At 38.5% G+C, this 26,210-nt stretch overlaps 2 protein-coding genes across 2 annotated transcripts in view; one reads left to right on the top strand and one right to left on the bottom strand.

The window, feature by feature from the left end:
• Positions 1-26,210, top strand: part of LOC123674531 (acid sphingomyelinase-like phosphodiesterase 3a) — a 214,802-nt gene that overhangs the window by 101,021 nt on the left and 87,571 nt on the right. The window contains exon 4 of the mRNA XM_045609426.1: positions 10,286-10,460. Within this exon, the coding sequence (XP_045465382.1) occupies positions 10,286-10,460 (175 nt within the window). The remainder of the gene's footprint in view (positions 1-10,285; positions 10,461-26,210) is intronic.
• On the bottom strand, positions 16,209-18,395 carry LOC123674532 (lysosomal aspartic protease). Its single transcript, XM_045609427.1, has 6 exons — positions 18,239-18,395; positions 17,560-17,683; positions 17,380-17,503; positions 17,005-17,323; positions 16,556-16,922; positions 16,209-16,435 (listed from the first exon to the last, which is right to left on the bottom strand). Exons 1-6 carry the CDS (start codon positions 18,301-18,303, stop codon positions 16,271-16,273), a joined length of 1,164 nt encoding a protein of 387 aa, XP_045465383.1. The 5' UTR covers positions 18,304-18,395; the 3' UTR covers positions 16,209-16,270.

Here is a 26,210-nt window from a genome sequence, read left to right as displayed (position 1 = left end):
GATTTCTCCTTCGAGAATGCTGAATATTTCATCCGATATCGATTTGTAATAAACAGAAACCCATTTTCAAACTACACCTAATTCATTGAAATCCTTATCAACTCGGACATTTACCCTCATACCCCCCCATCAACAACTCAAATACCGTTAACATCAAAAGTTTCGAACAAAAAAAAAACACTCTAAAGTGAACAAACAGCTCTCTTATAGGCCCTAATCGAAAATAATGCTAAATATTCGTAGAGTCGATGAAACGAATCGACACTCAACTGACTCAATTAAATAACATTATCCTCCTCTCCCCCTCCTTCTTTCGCTGTATAGGGTTGGGGCGAACTTTACGAAATCCGAGTTAATACTTATGAACGATTACATCCCTCGGAAGGGTAGGGGGTAGGTCAGAAATAGACGGAAGAGCCACCAGGGCCCTCGATAAGTTTTGGGGAAAGTTGCCTTTTGTATGGGGCGGTGGAGAATAGCGCTGAGGAGTTAATGTGGAGGCTTATACAAGTTGTAGGGACGCTTGTTATTATCTGATAATTGGAGAGGGGGTTTGAATGAAAGGGATGGGCTTTCTGGGAAAGTACGAGTTGAATTTAATTGTAGTTTATGACTAATTATCCGGGGAGAACATGAGATTGGGTATATGAGGGTTTTGTGGCTTTCTTGTCTTCTATTAATATCCTTCATTCCAAGACAACATAGGTTGTGGTTTCGCCCAGAAGAGGTTATATTAATTGGCTTATTGGTTCACGGAGCATTTACTTTATGAAGGATTAGCTTATCACAGAAGATGATATTTCCCTAAATTATCACCTAATTCAATTTGATGATGAAATACTCCGACGTTCATTTTTTCAAGAAATTTTTCGAATTTTTCAAGAGGTTGGGAAATCTTTGTGGAATGTTGGATTGAAAACCAAATTTGGGTCTGAGAGTTTTCGCTTTCAAAGTTTCTGATTTCGAAATGCATTGCAGACAATTTTTGACAACTTTGATTTCTTGTTAGTGATCTTTCACAAAAAGCCTTGTAAAGGGTGTTTTTTTTCGAGCTGTATAACTTTAAGTTGGCATTACCGTCCAAGATGGGGACCGATTTAACAGCTGTCAAGTGATTTATTCTCAGTTTGGTTTGGCAATTCATCATGAATAGACTCACGCCTGAACAACGCTTGCAAATAGTGCAAAATGATTTTCATAAGCGAATTTTGTTTAGCGATGAAGCGCACTTCTGGTTGAATGGCTACGTCAACAAACAAAACTGTCACATTTGGAGTGAAGCTAATCCTCAAGTGTATGTCGAAACTCCGGTACATCCAGAAAAACTGACTATTTGGTGCGCTTCATGGGCTGGTGCAATCATTGGTCCGTACTTCTTCAAAAACGATGATGGCCAGAACGTTACAGTCAATGGTGATCGGTATAGAGCCATGATTACCAATTTCTTTTTCTGACTTGAACAACCATGATGTCCAGGAGCTGTGGTTCCAACAAGACGGCGCAACATGTCATACAGCTCGTGCCACAATCGATTTATTGAAAGACACGTTTGGTGACCGCTTAATTTCACGTTTTGGACCTGTGAATTGACCTCCAAGATCTTGTAATTCAACACCGCTAGACTACTTTCTGTGGGGCTATGTAAAGTCATTGGTCTATGCGGATTAGCCACAAACCCTTGACCATTTGGAAGACAACATTCGCCGTGTTATTGCCGATATACGGCCACAAATGTTGGAAAAAGTCATCGAAAATTGGACGTCCAGATTGGACTACATCCGAGCCAGCCGTGGCGGTCATATGCCAGAAATCATATTTAAAATGTAATGCCACAAGATTATCTTGCAGATAAATGAAATTAATTTCAATCGAATAATCCATCGTTGTTTCACTGCAATTTTAAGTTGTATAGCTCTAAAAAAAACACCCTTTATAACTTCTGCAATTATTATATGATTTCAATGTAATTGAGTACAGGTCTTCTATAAAAAAAAAACTCGCTACTTCGTCGCTCGTTTTCGAATTTCGCATTCGTGTTGGAATAGAAGCCCATTCTGCAACTTTTTTTAGAATATACTATTTATTAAGTTCAATGCAATATTTATTTGTTTCATAGCCACAGCTGAGCCTAGCTAAGATTGTAGAAGGTAGGATGGTTTTATAAAAATGAGGAATAGCGAATTCTCGTCCATGAGTCTTTCAGTGTCAAATTTGAACCAGCCTGTACAAATCAACTTACACAAAACCGCTCCTAAATGGAAATCATCAACAATATACAACTTTGGACGTAATATGAATACAACTCCGTCCAAAGTTATTTTCGGGGGAACATAACACTAGCGCGTTACGAACAAAACACCGACCGTTCCGAGTTGGCAAAGCAACCACTCCCAACCCGAAAGCACTCGGAGACCAAAGAGTTTTCCCCGCCGCCAAAAAAAAAAAAAGAATCCGGCGTTCAGAAGGCCCCCCCGCATAGGACCGCAACACATTGTCATGCAAGAGGCGTGAGCGTATCCGTCCGGCCGAAACAGCCCTCGCGGTTTCCCTTTGACGGCGTAAAACCAACTTAATACGTCCCACGGTCGCAGCAGCCATTTCACGCCTCGTTACCGGATTATCCGGCGGTTATATTCATCCGATTCGTCGAGGAACCGGCTCTCTCACGACCCGACTACTATACATCGCAATGGCCCACTTATCGGACTTTCGGAACGATCGGGCCGTAAAACGACAAATAGGGATCAAGTAAGTGTAAAACCGCCGCCGCTGGCGGAAAATCTAATGAAGAAATTGGATTCGGTTATTCAATGACTGCCGACGGGGATCGTATAACGGTTTTACTCACTTTTTTTTTTGGCTTGAGTGGATGTTCACGGATTCCTGCGATGTGGGGATTATTTTGGGTAGAGTAGATGTAAATGCTCTATTGAGGTTTTGAGAGCCGTAAAGCGTAGCAGTAGTGTCGCCAGAATTATACAGGGTGTTTCATTGGGAAACGGAAATACTTCATAGGTGCAGAGGTGGCACCAAAGGCGGTTCTGGAGATACCCCATTTATTGGGTCTTACTGTTTTCGTAACCGAGATACAGCGTGTTTTATGAATTTTGCCCGTTTCTATCTGAGGCCATATCAAACTAACGACCCGGTATATTTTCTTCCTATTTGGTAAATATGTTCCTAATTGAGAGCCCAAACTTATCATGCAATAACCGCCTTGAAAATCCAGGTCCGGGTTAACAAAAAATTATGAATCCTTTGAGTCCTCGAAACAACACCCTGTACATCGGAATTTTGAAAATCTGTTTTAATATTCGTAAACACCGCTAAAAACTCTACTGAGACGTGTACATCAAATTTCCGCGCAGACAGTTTTACTGCACAAATTTTCAACGTAAAAGCGAAGTTTTTGAGAACGTTGATACCTGAAAGTGGTTTGAAGTGACTTTTAACGATGAATTATTAAAAATATTGAATCCATAATTATTTCAACATTACTTTGTAATTCATTTTTACATTGGTTCTCCTCTTTATAGCTGTATACCATTTTCAGTAGTGGCATAGTTTCCACTCATCAAATGTTAAAAGATGACAACTGCTCAAATGAGGGGCTATTCAACCTCTTATTAGAAAACCCTATATCTAGTTATAACATGAAATATACACAGCATAGATTCTAGAAAAAATCTGAGGTCTACGACTATTTCAAAAACCAGGAATAATTGAAAAATCGTTTGCACTGAAATGTCTGTTGTCCTGTTTTTCATTGAATAATGTTCTAAAAATTCCGTTAAATTCAGTCTATGGAATAAATGAAATTTTTGCCCAGGAATATATGAATATTCAAATTTTTTTTTCATCAATTTCGTTCCCTAACTGAGTTACGCTCTGCCGGCGTTCATTAAAAAAAAAACGCCGGTGTTCCGTTTCTCCCTCCAACAGCCCCAGAGAGAAATCTCTCAATTCGCCATAGCGGCGGCGATCGATCGAAAAATCCGTTAAAATTTTTTTTCTTTTCCAATTCGGTGCGGCCCGAAACCTTGAAAGGGCGATAATTCCGGTCGATCTCGAGGCACAGTCAAAACAACAGTTACTCTCTGGGCGTTTATGCAACGTGGACATTTACCTTTTGGGTGGTTCAAATTCGAAGTCTAAAGATGGGATATTCAAAACTAATGCAGTGCAATTAGAGAAATGTGAATGAAACATTACTTTCTTCCACAAACGTAAGAAACTGAAAATTCCACTACGATATTCATTTTTATTTTCCAAAATATGAACAAGAATTGGAAATTTCCCATCTTCATAAAACGAACATTATGTTTTAGAATGAACAATTGTTAAAATGAGCCTTCTATGCGAGTCTTAGACAGTATTTCCTTTAATTTATTGAATTTTTTATTGGAATCGATGGAATATTTCCATACATAATATCGTTTAGTAATTTTTGAATTGACTATTTCCCTCGTCTTAATTTCCACCATTCGCAAAAGCTCAATTTTGAATTACAAATGGTTTCTAAATGAAAAAACTGCAAGACAGCTCCTCTCAGCAGTCTTGTCGAGTTCACCTGCGGTAAAACTTGACAGCTTTTGTCACTAAGAGTTGCAATAACTTTGATCATTTCCTTTTTTTTTCAATTTCCACCAATCACAAAAGCTCTATTCCGAATTACGAATGGTCTCTAGATGAAAAAGCGGTATGGCACATGTCACATGTCAGCAGTTTTCTCGAGTTTACCCGCAGCAAAACATAGCAGCTGTTGTCACCAAAAATTGCAATACCTTTTTTCAACAAGAAGCATTCCTGCGGATTCTAAACCAGCTTATTCAATATTATTTACGAACTTGTTTTGTCGATTTTTTTTTCGGATAAATCAGATGCAATTATGACATTACTCATGATAAAATCTGAGGGTTTTCTCAGCACTAAAAATGACCCAGAAACAATTTAAAAACCGCAGGCATCGAAATATCTGTTCAACTAAGAATAATGCTCTGAAAATTTCATGATTTCCTTCAATAAAATAAATAAAATTGTAATCCAAGAATATATGAATATTAAAAATTTTTTTTCTTCAATTTCCTCATACCCCCCACTGAATTCCGCTCTGCTGGCGTTTATTGAAAAAACGCACCGTTTCTCTCTCTAACAACTCCAGAGAGAAATCTCTCAATTCTCCAGTCGATCGAAAAATTTTTCTTTTCCCGAAACCTTGGAAAGCCGATAATTCCGGTCGATCTCGAGTCGGCGTGAATTAGATCGAAAAAACGCATACGGTCCGGGCGTGTTTATGCAATATGGACATGCGACCGCGACCCGGTCATGAAAAAGGCTCGTTTCGCGACTAATCAGCCGGCCGAACGGTCTCGTATCGGCCGAGAATTTTCCCTCACATGCAAGCGCATATTGAATAAACGTATTTTATTATGGGTCTACGCAGGAAAAATGGGCCCGTTGGAACGGAAAGAAACGCGGATCGATGAGATGGGATCTCTATAGGTATTTTCCCTATGAAAAATGTTCTGTTGATAAAGTCCGCGGTAATTATTGGCTTTAACTTGGACGTTTAGGTGGTTGTTAGTGGGGTGAAATACTATTGCCACTTTCGTTATAAAATATTGTGGTGGTATGATGCAACTTGTACCATCCTAAGCACTATTTTTAATTGAATTCAATTGGTTGAAGTTTGGTGTTCTTCAAGGGTCAAGTCTTGGTTCAATATTGTACGAAGACTCATCGTACATCGTACTATTAAAATAAAACTCATACACATCAAACGATCGAAGGGAATTTATTTATGATTCACATACACATACAGTGTTTCAAATTCGATGCTCACTGAAAGAATCACGAGAACTATAAGACTGTCGGAGAAAGAGATCGAAGGTTCTCATGGTTCTCGAGACGCTTTCAGTGAGCATGGAATTTAGGGCAGTCAGTAAATAACCGCATTATAGCTTATGAAATCAATAAAGCGTTAATCAACTGGACCCTATTTGATATAAAACAAAGCAATATTTGTATTGCTTTTTCCTCATATTATAACCGATCAGTAGGTTATGCATTTCTATTTGTTGATGGATCTAAAAATGTGGAAACCAACGATATACTAGAGTGAATTCACAATTCAATAATTATTGAAAATTGTAACTAATTTAACCTTTATATTTTGCACTCTATAGAATAAATCGGTTACATTAGCGATTTTAATGAATTAATGCATCAATTTCCATGAGGTCCATTCGGGGATATTAAATGGGGAAAAAGTTTTACAGTATCAATTTTCCATTATGTTACAACAAGGGTTTTAATGCATATTCGGGTAATGCAATCAACAGGCACCATTTCCAGGGAAATTCTTCTGGCGTCAGCATCCTGCGTCATGATATGACGACAGTTGAGTAGTTTTTAATATAAAAAGTTCCGATGAGGATATGATGAGAATTTATTTTGGCATTTAGTGACATTTCAGAAATGTATTTTATGGTTGTGTCTGAAAGTGATTTATGTTTCGTTAGTAAATCTCTAACGGATGTATTTAACCTAGCTACTAATAACCAAGACCTACCGTGATCAAGTAAACCAGAAAGCTGAATAATTGTACTCCAACAGATGAGTATTTGAGTTCATTCTCGAGAGATCCACTCGGAATCAAAAGTTATTTCAGATACTCTTCAAAAGAGTAACCCAACTTATAACTAAATACAACTTGAATGGCATTTCAGTCACTTAGCTCAGATTATTGAAAAAAGTTACTGCATACTTCCTGATTCCTCTAGATATGAGTTCTCTGAAGGATACATCTCAAGCCATAGAAAACTCAACGAATTAGACAAAATCGGTTCATTTTGGCTTGCTTATTACTCAGGAAGTGAAGAAAATAAAGAGGCTAACACATATTCCAGAAGACCAAAAGAGACATTGGCCCAGAATCTGGAAATTTCTGTGGTATAGGTGAACACACCTACGATAAAGAGTTTCAGGAGAAAGAAAAAACTGAAAAAAAAACACGTTTCCTGTGTTAGATCCTTGCAAAAAGATTTTTCGAAACTTTGTATCTCGATCTTAGCAAAAATATACTACACCTCCTCACTGGATTTCTTACAGGTCATTGCCGTTCTAGGAAGCTCCTCTTGAGACGGAGTGTAGCAGAAAACGCCTAGTGTGGATTCTTCTGGTAAGAGGATGAAACTCCGGTCCACCTGGCGATGGAATGCCTCGCCATGGCTAGCTAACTCAAAAAATACTTTGGACAAGAGACAAGTGAGGAAATAACAACCTTGAAGCCGTCCCAGATATTGGTAAATACTCTGGCGGAATCTCCTTGATTGAATAGTTCCAAAGCTGTGAAATGTAAGAAAAATTTGAAGAATCAACTCAAACTCCTCACTGAATTCCTAACGGAATGTTTCGACATCGCTAGCCAACAAAAAAAAAAGTACTAGACAGATGACTTGTACAAGTGAGGAAGTAATCTCCTTGAGGCTACCCCAAATACTGGAGCTCATTAGAACTCTGGAACTGGAAGACGAGCTGTAGACAAGGACGACTAATGGCGAGAACAGTTCTTGGAAGGATGAAGAGCACTTCAGTTGGAAAAAATCAAATATATCGAAATAAATTCCAAAATGTGAAAACACCACCCCTCGCCCTCTCAACCGACACTCAAAAAACCAATAAAAATCGTGTCAACCAGTGAACCATCGACACTCGAACGATCGAGAGGTCATAACGACGCCATCACCGAGCAAAAACAACTCTCAACTCGTCGAGAATCGTGACAACAGCTGTTACCGCCCATCATCCCCGCTGCGGTGGTCGTCGACGCCCGCTCCAAAACGCCAGGCCGCAAATTGTTTCGGGCTTTCGCTAATGAGCATTCGGCTTCTCTCTCTACCAGTGTGTGTGTATTCATATCGGTCTCTTTAATTGTTTCCATTGTTTTCGCCCGTGATTGATTCTCCCCCCGCCCGCCCGGAGGCCGTCACTGAAACCGCCCGTCTCGTTATTATTATGATTATTATTGCGTGGCGACGCCGGGCGTCGAATTGAGCGCTAACGACGCCGCGAAGGGGTTGCGCTCGTTTCCATTTCACGAACTCGATGCTTATCGTTGTTTGGTACGAATGACTTTCTTTTGTTTGGTCGCTGAGATTATTGGGAGTTGGGTTTTCGGTCGTCGAGAGTGTGAGGTATGATTTTATCGGATGTTGGTCACAATGACTGGAGAGTATTGTTGAATGTACTATAGGTAGACTATATGTAGACTATTCAAAATGACATTCAACATGCCCAAGGCGTTCGAAATTGAAAGCTGTAGATTTTAAGATTGTATAGTGTCGAGGAAATCAATCTTCAAAAAAAAACAAAAAACTCCAAGAAGGCCAGGAGTTCAATGCCTGGAGCATTCTTGATAAGGGTAATCTGAATTGCAATAGTAATAGAAGACAGTAACAGATTCTGAACTCTTCTGTTCTTAGATTCCCAGTGACTTCAAAGCTCTAGATAATTCGGGATGAGAACCACTAAACCTTAAATGACCTTATGATGCACTGTATCTTCTAGATGCACTGTATCTTCTACATGCCCCCACATCTCATGCTCTCTAGAAAAACCCTCGAGAGCTTGAATCTAGCTACTACAGACTCAGCCTTGCCTTTATAACGGGTGTTTTTTTTCGAGGTATATAACTTTAAGTTGGCATTACTGTTCAAGATAGCGACCGATTTAACAGCTGTCAAGTGATTTATTCTCAGTTTGGTTTGGCATTTCATCATAAATAGACTCACGCCTAAACAACGCTTGCAAATAGTGCAATTTTGTTGCGAAAATAATGGTTCTGTGCGGAATACGTATCGCGCACTACGTCCATTTTATTATGTTTAGCGATGAAGCCCTCTTCTGGTTGAATGGCTACGTCAACAAACAGAACTGCCGCATTTGGAGTGAAGCTAATTCTCAAGTGTATGTCGAAACACCGTTACATCCAGAAAAAATGACTGTTTGGTGCGCTTAATGAGCTGGTGGAATCATTGGTCCGTACTTCTTCAAAAACGATGATGGCCAGAACGTTACAGTCAATGGTGATCGGTTTAGAGCCATGATTAATAACTCTTTCATTCCTGAATTCAACAACCACGATGTCCAGGAGCTGTGGTTCCAACAAGACGGCACAGCTCGTGCCACAATCGATTTATTGAAAGACACGTTTGATGACCGCCTAATTTCAGGTTTTGGAACTGTGAATTGGACTTGTATTGAATAAGCCAAAAATGATAGTTCTAGTCTGATGTCAACATTCATTATTATCAACTGGATAATGATAGGTTTACTTCAAGTAGCTGTCAAGTTTTTATAATGTGTTTAGGCTGTAGCCTAAACCCAATTTATTATATTATTATTGCTTTCTACTCTCAAAGTTGTTAAAAGTGTCTAATTGCACCAAGCTGAATTCTGACAAATTCAAAAGCATACCTTCAAGCAATATTAATCAGCTCCTTACTTGGATCCACTTAGGAATTGATAAATATTATATTATCCGCCTTGACCCACAATAGAACAGCATTGGCAAATCTAAAAAAAACATAGCGCAGCTTCCAAACGAGAACGTACAGTCTCTCAAATTCCCATCCACCTGCGTATGTCGACAAAACTCCGAACAGACATCAAACGGAAATCCGGAAAAAGAACGGTTTTAATTAGAGAAAACAAACGGTCGTAGAAAGAGTGTTGTTTGCCCTGCGAACCGGACCCTACGTCCGGAGTTTTTCCAGATAAATAAAACTTGCCTGCCGAGTTGAAGTGGGACTTTAATCCCCTATAGGAAAAAGTTCGCAACCCTTTGACCCTCCGGAATCTCTGTCGCAGTCCGAATTCCTAATGGGCCAAGTTGGGAGTAATCAGAGTTCGGGAGTTTGGGGCCAAATCCTCCCGAAGGCGCTGAGGAGACGTACAGGACGACTTCGTTAAGTCAATAAGTTGTGCGGGAGGGATGAATGAAGGGTGAATTGAATCGAGGAGGGAACAACTCGCCAAGTTCATTCATATTGTCAGAAGGAGTGCTCTTCTTGCTCCTAGGTTTGTTGGATTGTTGAGAAGGTTCAAAACGTTTAGATATGGGTCTGGTGCAGGAGTTTAGAAACTGAGGGTTGAATCTCCACCAGTTAGTTTAAGGATTTGAAGAACGCTAAGCCGTGTGATAACGTTCTTCTATGAATAAAAAAAATGTTTTGAAAATTTTCACATGTCATTAATTCATTGCATAATTTTCTTTATTTTTCAGGTTGCTGGAAGGCTGAACACGAGGGAGGAAACAGCGCATCAAGGCTGCAGAGAGGTCCAGCAGGACGCTTTGGCGATTACAGCTGCGACGCCTCCTGGGATCTTATAGAATCAGCAGCGCAGATGATGAAGTCCAAACATAACGACGTCAACGTGGAGTTTATACTGTGGACAGGGTGAGTGTAAATTATCTGACCTCTGTTACCAAATCTCACCTGTTGTCGGCTCCATTTGAGCTTTATTAATATTCTCAATGGCCAAGGGTTGAAACGAAAAATTCAAATTAGTTTTATCCACCTGAGAAACACTAAAAATTCTTCTCTTTCACTATGATTTATCCTTTTATGTTTCATAGCAGAACAAAAAGAAAAGGAAAGACAAATTTTGAATGGCATGGTATGGGTATTTAAAATGGATAGTAAAAAGTTTCATAAAAATTCGAAACCTATGTTGGTGCCTTCAATACTTAATGTTCCTTTTTATTACATCTTTCCCTCATATCTCTACTAGTACTGAATTCGTCGTTTAAGAACTTTAGGCTCAAACGCAGAAACAATGGAAAACATTTTCTCATCCATCCCTACGGCTCCGAATATAAACTAGCACCCTCTAAACATCCCTCATTCCTCGAGAGCCCATCAAACACCCTCAACAGCCCACATTCAACAACCACTCTTCGTCCCTTCCACCTGGAGGGCCCCCAGCCGTCGATACCGCTCCTCACATTTACTCGAGAATCCTCATTTCCGTACACAGCCTTCTTTAGGGGTAACTCGCGATACCTCATATAAGCTTCCCCTCCTTGAAATTAGAGACCCGGAAAGGTTGAGCTCGCAGAGACATCGGTTTATAAACTTGTGTGTTCCTTGTCGTGCCGTTTCGAGTTAGGATCGACATGGGGATGTTCCAGACTTTATGCACCGTTCTCCCCTAATTCCCCTTCGATATGCGTTTGAGAATTGGACTGAAGGAGGACCTACCATCTCTCACCGGTAGTTTATGTTTTGAGTCCTTTCTGGAACCATTGATGCAAGGGATTAAAATCTATTAGGATGATGTCGAGGTTACGTCGTTTGTAGCTTGGAGTATAGGCAACAAAGTGATTTTATTATGGGTGCCAGTATGTGATGATATTGAAGACTCGTAAAGGTGCCATTAAACGTTACACCTGCTGGACCTGAACCCATCTGTGGGTTTGGAATAAACATGAAAGACATAAGTCCAGAAATGGGAGCTAAGGAAGAAACAACTTTTTCCATGAATACAGTAGGGCCTACCCAACAAAAAAATTGGTGATTGCTAGACTCCCATTATTTCAACTAGATTTTTCAATATGATAGACCTCCTCCTTAGGGAGTGAGGTACATATTGAAAGATCAAACTGGTCATAGTTTGAAAAGGTTGCCTTCTAGCCTACCTCTAATCTTTTCATTGCTGCAGTATCATTCAAACAGTTTGAGGATATAATTAAGATTTGTCTCTATCTACACGTGTAGTGCAGCCATTTGAGCACAGCTGGTCGATAGTAAGGTGTTCGATGAAACAGAAAACGAGGATGGTCTGAATGGGAGTGCAAGCTTCTTATCCTACTATGGAAATATCTAACAAAGAGAGACGTGGCGAAATAAAGGAATTCATAAACCTTGAGAATTATTCCAAAAGTAACTCACTAATAGAGGAGCATATTTCAATAATAATTCCTAGTCAATAATTCTTCGGGAGAAAATTCTATCCTACCTGGAACGACGCAGTATATCGCCGGAATTCGTCTTTATTGTTCGGGTTCAAAATAGGGGGTCCCGTGGGTCCGTGAATCTGGAGAGTGATGATTTACCGTTCGCCATTTCGGGAATAATATCAAACTGATTTCCGCCAGCGCCGGTCTTGTGACATTTCCGACTTCCTGGGGGAAGAGTGGGATTACGTTTTCGGGTTTCGGGACGTTCCTGGGCCGAAGATTTGTTGTGTTCTGGGGACCGAAGGACTTGCACAAATTGGTCGATGCAAAGCGCCGGAAGGATGTTTATCTCTAGGATCCCGGCCAATGTTTCCGATCTAACGAATAATACGCGGATTTGGGATACTTATGGTCTGCACATGTGGAGGTGAAATAATGTATTGTCCCATTCTTGAAACCACAGGTCTTATAGGTGTAATGAATACAGGGTGGGGCAGGGTGGATGAGAATAAAATAATGAAATGAAATTCTGATTTTATTCTATTTGTAATCAGAAAGTTGTCATCCCCATTTTTTTTACCTGTTTATGATGGCTGCTAGAGATGAGCTCCGTTACAGCCAATACAACTCCTTTTTGGTGTAATTCATCAGAAATGGCCTACTTTGAAAGACAAAACAATGAGTTTGATGTACTCATCTACTATTTATATAGTCTGTATTTTCTTAACCCATTTCTGTTATTTCCTTGACAAAGTTGTGATTGTGTGATCAATGTTTTTCCTCTCTCCTCTACTAGACCTTTGTGAAAACGCTCAGTGGTAATGTGGAAATTTTATTTTCTTATGGTCGTATCAACAGAAAAATATCGTCTTCGAAATATCGATACGAGAAGGTTTCCACTGAGTTCGAGGCAACCTCCTGTGCAAATAGCCCCAGGGCGACCTTCGCAAGGGTCGGTCACAGTCGCAACAAAGTTTCTCTCCGTAGCAAAAAGTCTAGGGTGAATAATTAATCGAGCCTTGTGTATATTCTAGGGGCGTCTCGGCCAATAAGCCGCTTTATCGTCTTAGTGACCTTTTCTGATTTATGGTTGGGTCACGTATATAATAACCCTCCACGGAAAATGATTACTGACACCTCCGGATCGGGGGGAAACAACCCCCGGATTATGATCCGGGTGGGGAGACGCCAGATGACGACGTGACGGAGCAGATTATTATCAGTTGATGATTTCTTTTGAAAAGCATCAGTTAGATTAGATCTTTATTTCATTCTTATGCCTTTCTCAATCAATACTCAAGAGAACTTCCAAAGTGTTCACAAATCTGACGATTTCTCTTGTTCTCAGAAGCCTAGGCTGTTGTAAGCTACCTTATGGGCTCAACTCGACGCAGCTGCAGCAGCTTCCTGATATTTCTTCTTCTCCTCTTCTTCAGCTATTCACCATTCATTCTGAATGAAAGCCTTCTCCATACTCTTCCACATTTGTCTATCTCTGACCTGTCTCAGCCAGTTTGTACCTGCCATCTCTCGGATATAGTCAACCTATCTTCTTTCTGGTCTGCTTCTACTTCTCCTGGTGTCACGAGATCATGTTTTTAGTGTCCATCTGATGCCATCCTCTCTGGCTATGTATCCCGCTCATATCCTCTCTTTGAGTTCTCTCCCTGATTTTCTCGTTTCTGATTTAACCCTTAGGCCTCTGGTTTATTTTCACTTCTAATAATTATAAGATATTGATACTAGCCGGCTACAAATATAACTACTTTTGCAGGAAATCCGCTCTATGGCATTCTTCTCCAAACCTTCAGTAAGATTAGGGTCTAGCAGTTATGGTCTTTTCTCAAGTTAACCTTCTTTCCTTTGCCTTCAAACGAACAGTGCTGTGATACACATATGAAAGTACTATAGCCAGTTCCGACTACATTCTGAGGACTGCAGAAAACTCTAGCTATATTTCCCAGTATGGCCTGCCTCTTCTTCGATATGTAACGGGTGTGTTTTTTCGAGGTATATAACTTTAAGTTGGCATTTCTGTTCAAGATGGCGACCGTTTCAACAGCTGTCAAGTGATTTATTCTCAGTTTGGTTTGGCAATTCATCATGAATAGACTCACGCCTGCACAATGCTTGCAAATGGTGAAATTTCATTTCGAAAATAATGATTCTGTACGGAATACGTATCGCGCACTACGTCCATTTCATTTTGTTTAGCGATGAAGCGCACTTGGAGTGAAGCTAATCCTCAAGTGTATATCGAAACACCGTTACATCCAGAAAAACTTACTGTTTGGTGTGCATTATGGGCTGGTGGAATCATTGGTGCGTACTTCTTCAAAAACGATGATTTGCAGATAGTTACAGTCAATGGTGATCGGTATAGAGACATGATTACTAACTTTTTCATTCCTGAATTGAACAACCATAATGTCCAGGAGCTGTGGTTCCAACAAGACGGCGCAACATGTCACACAGCTCGTGCTACAATCGATTTATTGACAGACACGTTTGGTGACCGCCTAATTTCACGTTTTGGACCTGTGAATTGGCCTCCAAGATCTTGTGATCTAACACCGCTAGACTACTTTCTGTAGGGCTATGTAAAGTCATTGGTCTATGCGGATAAGCCACAAACCCTTGACCATTTGAAAGACAACATTCGCCGTGTTATTGCCGATATACTGCCACAAATGTTGGAAAAAGTCATCGAAAATTTGACGTCCAGATTGGACTACATCCGAGCGAGTTGTGGCGGTCACATGCCAGAAATCATATTTAAAATGTAATGCCACAAGATTATCTTGCGAATAAATAAAATACATATCAATCGAATAATCCATCGTTGTTTTATTGCAATTTGAAGTTCTATAGCCTCAAAAATAAACACCCTTTATAAATCAATTAGTTCATCACAATCCACCATTTCAGTTTTCTTCTGCAGTCTATTTCTTCATCATCGAGAGGAAAAGACATAAAAGGACAGTCATATGAACTTTCCGGTTCTGATAAATCGTATCGAATGCCTCAACGCAGAATTTTTTCCGTGAAATTTCCCAATTTGCATACTAACACAGTAAAAGCCGCACGGACCAAAATTTTCATATTAGTCGTTACGTATTCAAAGGAGGGTCGCCGAGAAGGAAGACGGGACACATGTTGGCTCCCCCCCCCCCCCAACACAGTCGTCGATAAAAAGTTTCCGACACAAAAACTTCTCGGAACGATCAATCTGGAGTAGTCGTACGCAAATCCGGGCTATACGTCTTATTTTCCTCTTACGCAAGAGGAAAAACTTGGTGGGAGTTGTCGGTCTTGAATTTCGCGATCTTTATTCGGATTCCGACAGGCTTAAAGGCGGTGTTTTTTTTTCAGACTTCTGTGGGAATGGTCGCTTTGTGGTGGGAATAATTTCCATTTATATTGGAAAATTTGAAGAGAGAGCGGGTGAAAAAGTACAACAGAAGCATGATTATTCATCGCGAATCGAATCAAATAAACCCCAATCCAACTTGCTAATTCAGAAAGTTCTACTACTTAAGGCCGAGTTGAAAACAGCAACTGTTGAATCTGCTTGCTTTCTATTGATGAGGTCATAGAATTATATTTTCATTGTAGTTTTATGCTTTTTCTAAGCTTCAGTATTATAAACGTCCCTTCTGACTTTTCAGTAATTAGTTAGCAATATTAACTTATGGAAGAAACGATTTAACCATCTCGAACTTTTAAACGTACAAGTTACCTTAAGTAAATTCTTGAAGGTTTCACCTACATACGCCAAAAAGCTGCTGAAGCTGTCGCGAGCAGAGCTTCGGGTGATGGTGGGACTGCTGACGGGGCACTGTCGGTACAAACATCATTTGTACCGTATGGGAATGTCAGCAGACGAGATTTGCAGGCTCTGTGGATCGGAAGCAGAAACAGCCGAACACTTGTTATGCAAGTGTCCGGAGCTGGCTGGCCTAAGAACTATTCACATGGGTAAGCCGGTCCTGGATACCAGAGAGGTAACGAACAAGGCCCCTAAGGAGGTTGTCAATTTTATTAACGTCGTTGACGACCTCCCTGGGTTTCTATGAATGAGTAGGGTAGTGAACAAAAGATCTGCATGGTCGCAGTTCCCGGAAGGCTTACCGAACCAAAACGACCCCAGTTCAAATAATAATAATAATAATACCTTAAGTAATACAGAAGGCTGAATCGTGCAAAAACTGAATTTATAAGGATTTGCTGAATGAACTCATTGTGATTCAAAAATACGATTTTATTCAATTCTCATTGATATCTGGCTAGATCTAAGCTTCATTTACATCAAACAACGACATCAGCTAAGCCAACTCTGTCATTAGCTTGATCGAAGATAGTGTAGTATTTGCCGATGAAGACGTCTCCAAGGATCCACAGAGGACCAGCTGGTTCTGGGACATCCATTCCAGTGAATCCGGACATGCAGGTTTTTTGTCCTTCTGCTTCCATCTAGAACAAAAAGGAATTTTGCTCAATGTATTCAGCTAACTACTTACACTATGGAGCTGGGATAATTTTTTTGATACTCAAGAAAAAAATTACTCAGTCTATATCATAGCCAGCACTCACCTCGATGACGTAGTCTTTACCCTCTAGTACGAATTCTTTACCTCCAAGGATAATCGTGACCGTTGGCAAGTCAGGAATTCTGTAGCAGTCTACTATGTACTCTTGTGTGAAGGGAATCCCCATTGCTCCAATTGCTCTGTTGATAGTCTTGATTTCTGCAGTGGGTCCAGTGATTAGACTGGTACCAGTGTCGACGATAGCTTGGCAACCAGATTCGCAAACGGTCTTTGAACCTGCCTGGACACTGTCCATCTTAATTTGCCAGTAGGCTTTCCTGGTGACTGGTAGATAAGTGATTTCTCCGGTGTAGCGAGACTGGTCTGCTCCACCGAAAACGATCTCTCCTCCAATTTCAGCTTTGGGGTCTCTGTAAACACATCATCATACAGATGAATACGGAGGAGTTTCGAATCGCAGGAATTTTAAAATTACAAGTGACACCGACTGACCTGTTGAGGAAGAAAGAGAAAACAGCGTCTTTGACGACTCCTTGAGCTACCAAACTGTCGAAAACTGGGGTCACATTGTTGACAGCGATGGAACTGTATCCCAAACCAAGGATACCGTCGAATTTACCAATTGCGAAAGCCAAACCTGGTTCTTTGGTGGCTTCGGCGAAGGTCTGACTTTTGGATTTCAATCCGTTGACATTGACTACGTCGGTGGACAAGAATCCACTCAAACTTCCGGATCCGTAAGCAATCGCAAATTCGGTACCATTTTCGACGTAGGTGGTGGACTCTGAGGCGTGGTATTTGTTGTGGACCACTGAAAAGAGAAATGATGAGTTTGCCTGTTTTTTTTGATGTTTTAATGGCACTCACAGCAGGCCGGTTGGAGCAGGGAGCATTTGCTTGATGGTACCCAAAGGTTGGAGGAGCCAGTGTCGAAGATTACGTTGAATTTTTGAGGTGGGGTTCCGATAGAGATTTCCCCGTAGTATTGAGCCTAAAGAGTAATAGAGTAGTTGGATGTTCTACTAGTTTTCGATAAGTCAAACTTACGTCCATGTAATTGGCTAGGATCAAAGGTGCAGAGGGATCTGCATACTTCCTGGATATTTCGTTTCTGCCTGTTACGATTTGTTTCATAGATTTCCTGGGCGAGTCAACCTTCTTCAGTGGAATCCTAAATGAAATTTTCGGATCAATAATCTGCTCTCTATCTTAATATCATTATCAGGATTCAATCTATGGAGTTTGTAGTTTTTGGAAATCTTCAAGTCGAATCCAAGAGATTTTTTTTTATTTCGATGTAATTCACATTGTCAGTATGAATCTAATATTTATTTTGTTTTTAACATCAAAATATTTGTGGAAATTATTCTATTCAATTTATGATGAATTCCTATCAAGAATAGACCGAATCTATAAATTTGCTCCTCTGTGTATTTAGAAGACGAAAGAATTTGTAATCAATTTGACCATATTCCTCATGACTTGCTTTTATAAATTACCATAGCTTGGTAGTTTTCAAAAGATTTTCAGAATTACATTATATTCACAATATATCAAATATTCAGAAGGGAAATTAGTTAAAAGGATGTTTATCAGAAAAAAATCTCCAAAATTACTTATCATATGGGTAAATAGGTATCTGATGAAAAATCAGAAAATAATGATCCCTTTGATGAAAACCGCAAAAATATCTCCTTCAAGGTTGATCTCAAGATTTTTGACTTACTTGACGATATCACAGAAGGCTACGCCTATAAAAAGACAAACGAAGATAGCTGCTGTACCCCTCATTTTTGTCTTGCGGATCACAACACAAAACTAAAACGATGTCAATAGAAAAACGAAATGTACTTATATACAAAAGTGAATATCGATAAGATAGGATAATCTAAGATCACTCTCCATCAAAAATGTTGCATCTATAGATAATCTCCTTGATCACGAACACTTTCACAAAAACGTCCATGTTGAAATTTTCGAACATTTCAACAACTACCTATATGAAAAGTTTCATCGCACTTAGATTCATTCTATTAATAGAAATATAAAAATGTGTTGGATTCATAAGTTATATTAATTAATTTTTTTATGGCACTTTTGTTGCTATCGCAGGATGTAGACTAGAAAATTGACCTGCTCAATGCATCATTGTTGGCTCTTACCGGAAACATAATAATGTGAATGACAAGGTTACAGAATTTCTATAATATGTTTGAAATCTGAATCATTCATGGATGTGGATCCTCGAACTACGGTTTTACAGGAAAAATATTTATTGCTTTGGCATCGGCAAGATATACGTATTCAATTACATTTTTCGTTGGGTTCTTGTGTAATCGATAGTTTATGCTAAAAGTAATATGAACGAAATGTTTATACACGCAGCTAAATATTTTGTGGAAGCTGTTTTTTGAATGAGACGAAAATTCGAGATGAATTCTTATAATTTTTTTATAAATGAACCTTCTTCTTGATTCCCCAATTGCTGAGAATCAATATTTCAATTTCGAATAAATATTTCAAGCAATGAACTGATAACTATTTCATAAGCCTAAAACGCATATGATACAAATTGAAATCGTTCATTTTTTCTATATATTCAGTCCTTAATCGATGGAAATTCATTATAGATGAAATGAAACAAAATAATTTTCATTAATATTCGAGTGAATGATCATTCTATTTTATTTTAATCGTTGACATCGAATAATTAATGAAAAATCCCTTTCTCAGCTGACATGACGACAAAGTAAAAATTAGTATCAATCAGTGTAGAATATGAAATCAGGAGATAATCGAGAAAATCCCCTTGAAGTTCAAAGATACTGAATCTATATGCAATTGACGTTATTTTCATCTTATTGTTCTCTGATTTATCGATGATATATTTCAAGTGACCACTCCACTTCATCGATAGTTAAAGCAAATAAATTCAATTCTTCAAGCATCTCAGGTTACCGTTTGGAATATTTTCGATTTTTATCAGATTTTAATATAATGATTATATCACCTTGTATTGAAGAGAGTAAACTGACGAAAATATACCCAATGTTATGTAGATCTCAAAGTTTCAATCAATTCCGGAGTTTGCGAATATGCATTCGACTATTTGATTATAATTCCACTCAAATTTCAAAAGAAGTTAGGTATGGGCTCAAACTAAATTTGGGTTTTAAAAGCATTTGCAGAAAAAATATCAAGTTTTCTGAAATCATGAGTTTATATTTAGGTACACAATTCATAGTAAGATTTATTTCTGATGATAAAACTGCTTTGTTCGATACAATGAAAAATACATAGCATTAATTCTTCATTACAATGAAAATATCAGAAATATTTGTTCGATCAATAAATGGTGATAATTTCGGTGAAGCTATAATGCTTCAGAATTGTTCGAAGATACTCAATTTCCCTGATTATTTTATCGATAACTGATACTCCTACAAACTATTATATCTTGAAATCTCCATTAGATTTCGATGGCTTCCATTGAATATTTTAAAGTGATTGGATATTATCTTATCAGTCTGTTCCACATAAAGGATATTTTAGGTTGTTTTTGATGGCCACTAACGATTGTATCGACTTGGAGAGGAGATTACTTTTATGCGCGAAATTTAGGAGAGTCAATGAATTGAGAAGTTCATCACGATTTACATTGATATTCAAGTAGTAAAGGAAGAATGAAAACCCATTTTCCTTTTATTATCATCCACATCGAGCTATTTTCTCGAATTACATGAAATATTCGTCTGAATTCGTTATTGGAAGTGTAAAGATCCGAGTATTAAATAAAACATTTTCTGTAGGAAAGCATTGAAATATTTATAAGGTCATAAATAGACATTTAGATATTTTGAATAACGGTAATGCAGACATGCAGGTATTTTGTCGATGCATACATAGTCCAATATCGACCTTCAATGTCACTGTAATAGCGAAGTTGTTGCCATAATAAATCTATGACTCGCTACGCAAAGCCCAAATTTACTAAATTGTAAAAACGTGGTTTTCAAATCTTGTCATCAAAAAGCGAATATTGAAGATGTGAATATGAAATACAGGGAGAAGACTTGTTTTTATCATATTCATTGTGTGGTTCCGAAAGTAAATAAAATTTCATTTCATTTATACATTTTTATAAATATCAAAAAAATTGACAAATTTGTGCCTATTCCTTCACAATAATATATCTAAATGATATATTTGGTTTATTTTCCTCTTGGAGTATAAATCCAATTCTAAAAATGAAAAAATTAATAACAAACCAAAAGAAAATTCGAAATAACTAAAACTGTAGTTATTTTGAATTTTCTTTTGGTTGGGTGTTAATTTTTTCATTTTAAGAATTGGCATTATATTCCAAGACAAAAATTAACCAAATATATCATAAAGATATATTATTGTGAAGGAATAGACACAAAGGTATCAATTTTTCTTTAGTTCTCGTGAGAACTGAATCTAATAAGGATGGTGATGAAAAATACGTCATAAGTGTGTGCCGTAAGAGAGGCCCAAATATTGTGCGCGATCCATAAACGATCCATATTGTAAAATGTCTAACCTTCTTCTAGACATATGACACTTCTGATGACCGTCATGTTTGACATATGTCATAGAATCGACACTTCGATATCCGGAAAACCCTGTATATTCGGTATTACAGAACGTACACTTTTTCGTACGGATACTTTTCCACTTGTCCAACTCCCTATTTTTTTTTTTGTTCGACGGAACCTCTAGAGCGATAAGTGCAATATTTCTTTCATCTCGCAAAAAACGGGCAGAAGCTCAAAGACAAACTCCAGCGTTCCGGATCCGCATCAGGGCGTCGCGACGCGTATCGAGAACGGCGTCGGCCCAGTAATGAGATTTCACGGTATGCTATACACAAAGCTGCGACATGTTGCATGGAACTTTCTATATTAATTATTTCGATCCGTCCCGAGGCGTCCCTCGAGCGTCTCTTCAGTTCGACGCGGCAGCCCCGGGTAGCGTCGAGAAAATCCGAATCGATCCATTTCCACCGGGGGAAAATTGTCGCGCGGAAATTTTCCGATGACTGGGAAGTTTTCAAACCGGTGACGTACGCCGCTGGCGACCGGCGGTTCGGACTTATTGAAAACGCTGGGGCAGTTTTTGTCGAAAGGGGGTTGGGACGTTATTGGATCCGTATTTTTCAGATGAATATTTCAATTATTGGCGGTGGGGATGTGAAAGATAAGAATTGGAAGATGACGTTGTGCCATCCTAGCTGAGAAATGACCAGTGCGAGTTTGTAATATAAGAATGGATCTGCATCGAATCTGCTCTTCCCGATTCGATCTGTTGAGGTCCGATAACGTCCAATATCGCAAGAGAAAATAAAAACAACAACGAAATATGTTAAGTCATGAAATCCAGCTATTCTAGCTGTACATCTCTCGAACTATGGATTTCAATGATATGAAATATCAAAATATTTCAAATTACAGGATTAGTACCATCGAAATCAATTCAAACTAAGCCAACTTTTTCGTCTATATACCTATTTAGACTTCATTAAGACCGAACAGAGAAAACAAACACATAAGTTGAAGAAACAAATATGAATAAATAGGGCTAAACAAGGTGAAAGTTTTTATTTAATTTTAACTAATCGTTCCGCCAAAGATGTTGTCATCTTCAGAACCAAAATTCACAGTATCAATAACTTTCAGTTTCTGAGTATAAAGTGTTATACCATATTCGCTATAAATTAATTAATTTCCCAATCTTGAAATGAGTATAATGGGCTCATTGTAGATAGTAGATCCAAAGGGGATTCATTGCCTTGCAACCTCATGGTCTATTGTGCCCCCCATCGGGCGCCATAGTCTACAGCTCGCCTTCCAGTTCTAGAGATCTGAATAACTACAGAAACAAATATGAATAAATAGGGCTAAACAAATTGAAAGTTTCTGCTTATCAAGTTCATGTAGTCGAATACAGATGAAGTTTGGGTACAGAGTTACAGAGAATATTATAAATAAGCAGTAACCGTTTGTGAATATGAATATGAATGAATAAAATCTAAGAAAAAACGAAAAGAAATTTCAAAGGTCTATTATAAAATTGATATCACTGTCAGAACAAACTGTTGGAGTGCTATTTTGATTTTCATATTAATAGATGTCATGTGTTGACATATTTATGGTTGGTAGATTTCCCGATATCTGTCCAATAAATTAGAATATTGAATTTTGACAACACAAATATAGTGGATTATGATATGAATGGATAGAAAAGGAACATCAGTGAAATTATTTTCGCCAACATTGTGGCTTCGTCGGGCTACATTTTTCAAGCTGCAGGTGGACATTTCGAACAATTTTTAATGTTTATTTGTTGAGATTGATTGCTACATACAATGATTAAAGTTCAACCTTGGTTCACTTTGAAAAGGAAATGACTTTTTTCATATTTCTATAACTTCTAAACGAAAATGTTAAAGTGAAATCTTGTGAAAAACATGTCCTTAGGATCATCTTTTTTTTTTGAGGAATCTCAGTAGGTTTTTATTCCATAGCTTGATACTATAAGATACATTTTCCGCTTGGTGACGTAATAAACCTGAAATTAAAAAAAAAACCATTTTTTGCATGCACAACCCTTTTTTCTACGTGTCCTTTGTTCCAATAAATTATCTCCCCTAAATTCTCTTCATTTTTGTTGATACGATGACTTGATCCACTCGTATCTTTCCACAAAATCATCAGCGAAGATGTCACACACTGAAAAACTAATCTAGAACGTTCAGAGTTCTCCCCTTAGCCATTCGAGCATTAAACAAAGGGTTGAATTCCATCGTCGACTGTAAATTTCGCGTCAGAACGATCTCGTCCAATTAGAACTTCGTCGCTGAAATTGTTTTCGAAAAGTTAGCGTTGTTCCACGCTGCGGACGAGCGACGAATTGAACAAGCTCGAAAAGAACAACATTTCGACGATTCGCGGGCGGTGTAGACAAAAGGGGGTCCCGCGTTTGGTTCGGGGATGTTGAAAGTTACCGCTGCGATTTTATTGTTATTACTGAGAGGGGTGCGTTGGCTGATGATTATTTCTCTCATTGTGAAATCGAGCAATCGGGTTCCAACAGGTTTCGAAAAAATTCTGCTTGAATAAGTAAATAATATAGCACTCGACTTTTTTAAAAGCTATAATTTTTTTTGTTTGTCGTTCATAGTGGTTTGCATTTCATCATGCAGGGTGTTTCTTCATTGGAGGTTCACTGAAAAATAAGAGATTACTTGGATAATTAAAAAAAAAGGCATGCAAACTGTCTTTTTTTTTTAGAAACAGGGTGTTTCTTGTAGTCTTACTTTTTTGTGATGATGATACCAGTTTATCGAATCTTCATTGATCTTGGCTGCATATTGGGTGAATAAATAGCAAAAAATATAATTAATTCATTAATCACAGCTTACTTACTGTATCTTCAAAATAATTCGGATTTTCTTGAGGATTTGGTATAAACAAATAAATGGTCTACTCCACTATATATTCAACCAGATTACTTGAGGATTACTAGAGAATTGTTTGAAATCTCTTTCTCGAAATCGGTAGTAGATATGACAAAACCACAAGAAACCAATAAGTACAGTACTGGACCAGAGAACTGTTTTACTTCTTTCTAAACTACCACTCCACCAAAAATAAAGGTCTGGAGGAAAGAGGCAGTCACTATTCCAAAAAAATATCAATCCACATATTATTTGCATTCAAAATGAGCATATCGCATGATGCAAACTTCAAATTAGAATACAACTAATCCAGAAGATATTTGAATGAACTAAATTTAGGAAAAAAAATAAACAATCAAATGAAATCAAATCAAGTGTTTGATTGTCTCAGTCTTTACTTGTCGGAAATTCATCTTGATGATTAAAAAGTAAAATAACTTATTTCCGCTTTATATAAAGCGGAAATAAGTTATTTTACTTTTTAATCATCGAAATCAAATCAAATCATTGAAAAGTCTATTCAAATTCTTATCAGAGCAAACTGTTATTCATTTGATGGATTCGGTCTTTACTCTTTCAGGAAATAACTTATATTTTTCTCAAGGGCTTCAATTACAGCTTTTCAATGATCAATGACAAATTTTGAAATAACCATACCTCAAAACCATCGAATAGATTTTTTCTAGTGGTCAATGAAGATGGTAGATCCAAGGTTGGTTGTGACCTCATGGGCTATTGTGCCCCTCGTCAGGCGCCATAATCTAAAGGTCGCCTTTCAGTTCTAGAGTTCTAATGAACTCCGTTATCTGGGATGGTTGACCTCCCAAGTACTTTCTGAGTCTATATTTCCTTGTCAGTGAAGAGCTTTGGTATGGCATTCAGATACTTTTTAAAGAGGTCCATCCCTAGATGTTTCGCCAGAATATTTCTGGTTCCTCCTCCTCTTGAAACTCTTCCTTGGTTCTTCGTTTCCTTTCATTCACGACTGACCCGGAACTTGGACTGAAAAAATCTCGTTATTTTTAATTTTCTGCTTTATATTGATTCTAGTGAACGCATATTCAAATATCGAAAGAAATCTCATAATATTAATCATAAACTGTTGAAAAAAATTGGTTAATTTCTGGAATTAATTAAAATAGCACAATATTTGATGGCTGACAGACAATTTTTCAATTCCGGATTTTTTCTAGTGGTTATTTCAATAACTTGATAGGACCTCAAAACTTTCCAAAAAATAGTTCTCAGTTTTAAATTTCAGACAAAAAAGGCATAGAATTTCCAATAATGACTACAACACAATGGCTGCTGGCCATCTCTGGCTCGAAATTCTGAAATCGCAGACCACCGCAAAGAACGAATAGCGCACTTCTCTGCTGAACGTAGGCGCAAAAACCAAATTATCTCTTGGCGCTCGAACCAATTTCTATTTTACAGATCACAAGCGCCTCTACGCGTCTACAACTTTTGGCGTCTTCGAGCGTCCCCACGTCATAACCACCTCCCCGGAATCGAATTCCGTCACATCGTAGGCGCCTTTCAATTAGACCATAGACGAGAGAGAGCATAAGCCAAGATCGAATTCGGGAAAGTTTGGCCTCACGGAATGCGAATACGCCCAGTGGCGGCGCGAAATAAATTATGAAGCGTGTGCCGCCGCGTCCATTATTGATGCGACAGATGCGAGATCGTGCCTCTCTTCTTCTTTTTCTTCCCGGAACTTTTATTAGGATCGGTAATCGCGTAAGTTTCGACGGCGGCGCGATTTAAAAGTCGTGTGAGGGAAGCCACCGTCGCGCGGAAGTTTCCGGGGAGGTGGGGGGCGTCCGGGTCATTACCGGAACCGTTCGCCGGATTTATCGGACGTTGACGACGTCGGTGATAAGGGGGATGTTGTTATTTGTACGCGATAATGGGGATGTTCCGAGTGGGTCGTTAGGCAGACGGATCTGAGCCGTATTTAGTGTTCTTGGTGAGATAGCGATGGCTTTATGCGGTTCTAGGACACTTATCCGAGATGAAGTTCTCGTAAGATGAAATTCATGGTGTCGTTGGTTTCTTATACGGGATTTCAATAGTTATGGGGCGTTTTCGGGGCTAGATTGAGAAGGAATTGGGATTTCGTCAAAGGGACTGTTATTTCTCCAACTGTTTTCTTTTATATTCGAATCTTATTGAAATTTACAATGATGAAACTTTAAGATTCGGCATTTTTAAG

The sequence above is a fragment of the Harmonia axyridis genome, chromosome 3, assembly GCF_914767665.1.
Source record: "Harmonia axyridis chromosome 3, icHarAxyr1.1, whole genome shotgun sequence".
NCBI lineage: Eukaryota > Metazoa > Arthropoda > Insecta > Coleoptera > Coccinellidae > Harmonia > Harmonia axyridis.
This window is presented reverse-complemented; position numbering and strand designations above follow the sequence as displayed.

What these genes read in the sequence shown, in the direction of transcription:
- LOC123674532 (XM_045609427.1), bottom strand. Translation starts at nt 18,303, where the DNA reads ATGAGGGGTACAGCAGCTATCTTCGTTTGTCTTTTTATAGGCGTAGCC. An exon ending in TCCTAGCCAATTACATGGAC is followed by an intron (nt 17,504 to 17,559) that starts GTAAGTTTGACT and finishes ATTACTCTTTAG; the next exon opens with GCTCAATACTACGGGGAAAT. An exon ending in GTAAAGACTACGTCATCGAG is followed by an intron (nt 16,436 to 16,555) that starts GTGAGTGCTGGC and finishes TTTTTGTTCTAG; the next exon opens with ATGGAAGCAGAAGGACAAAA.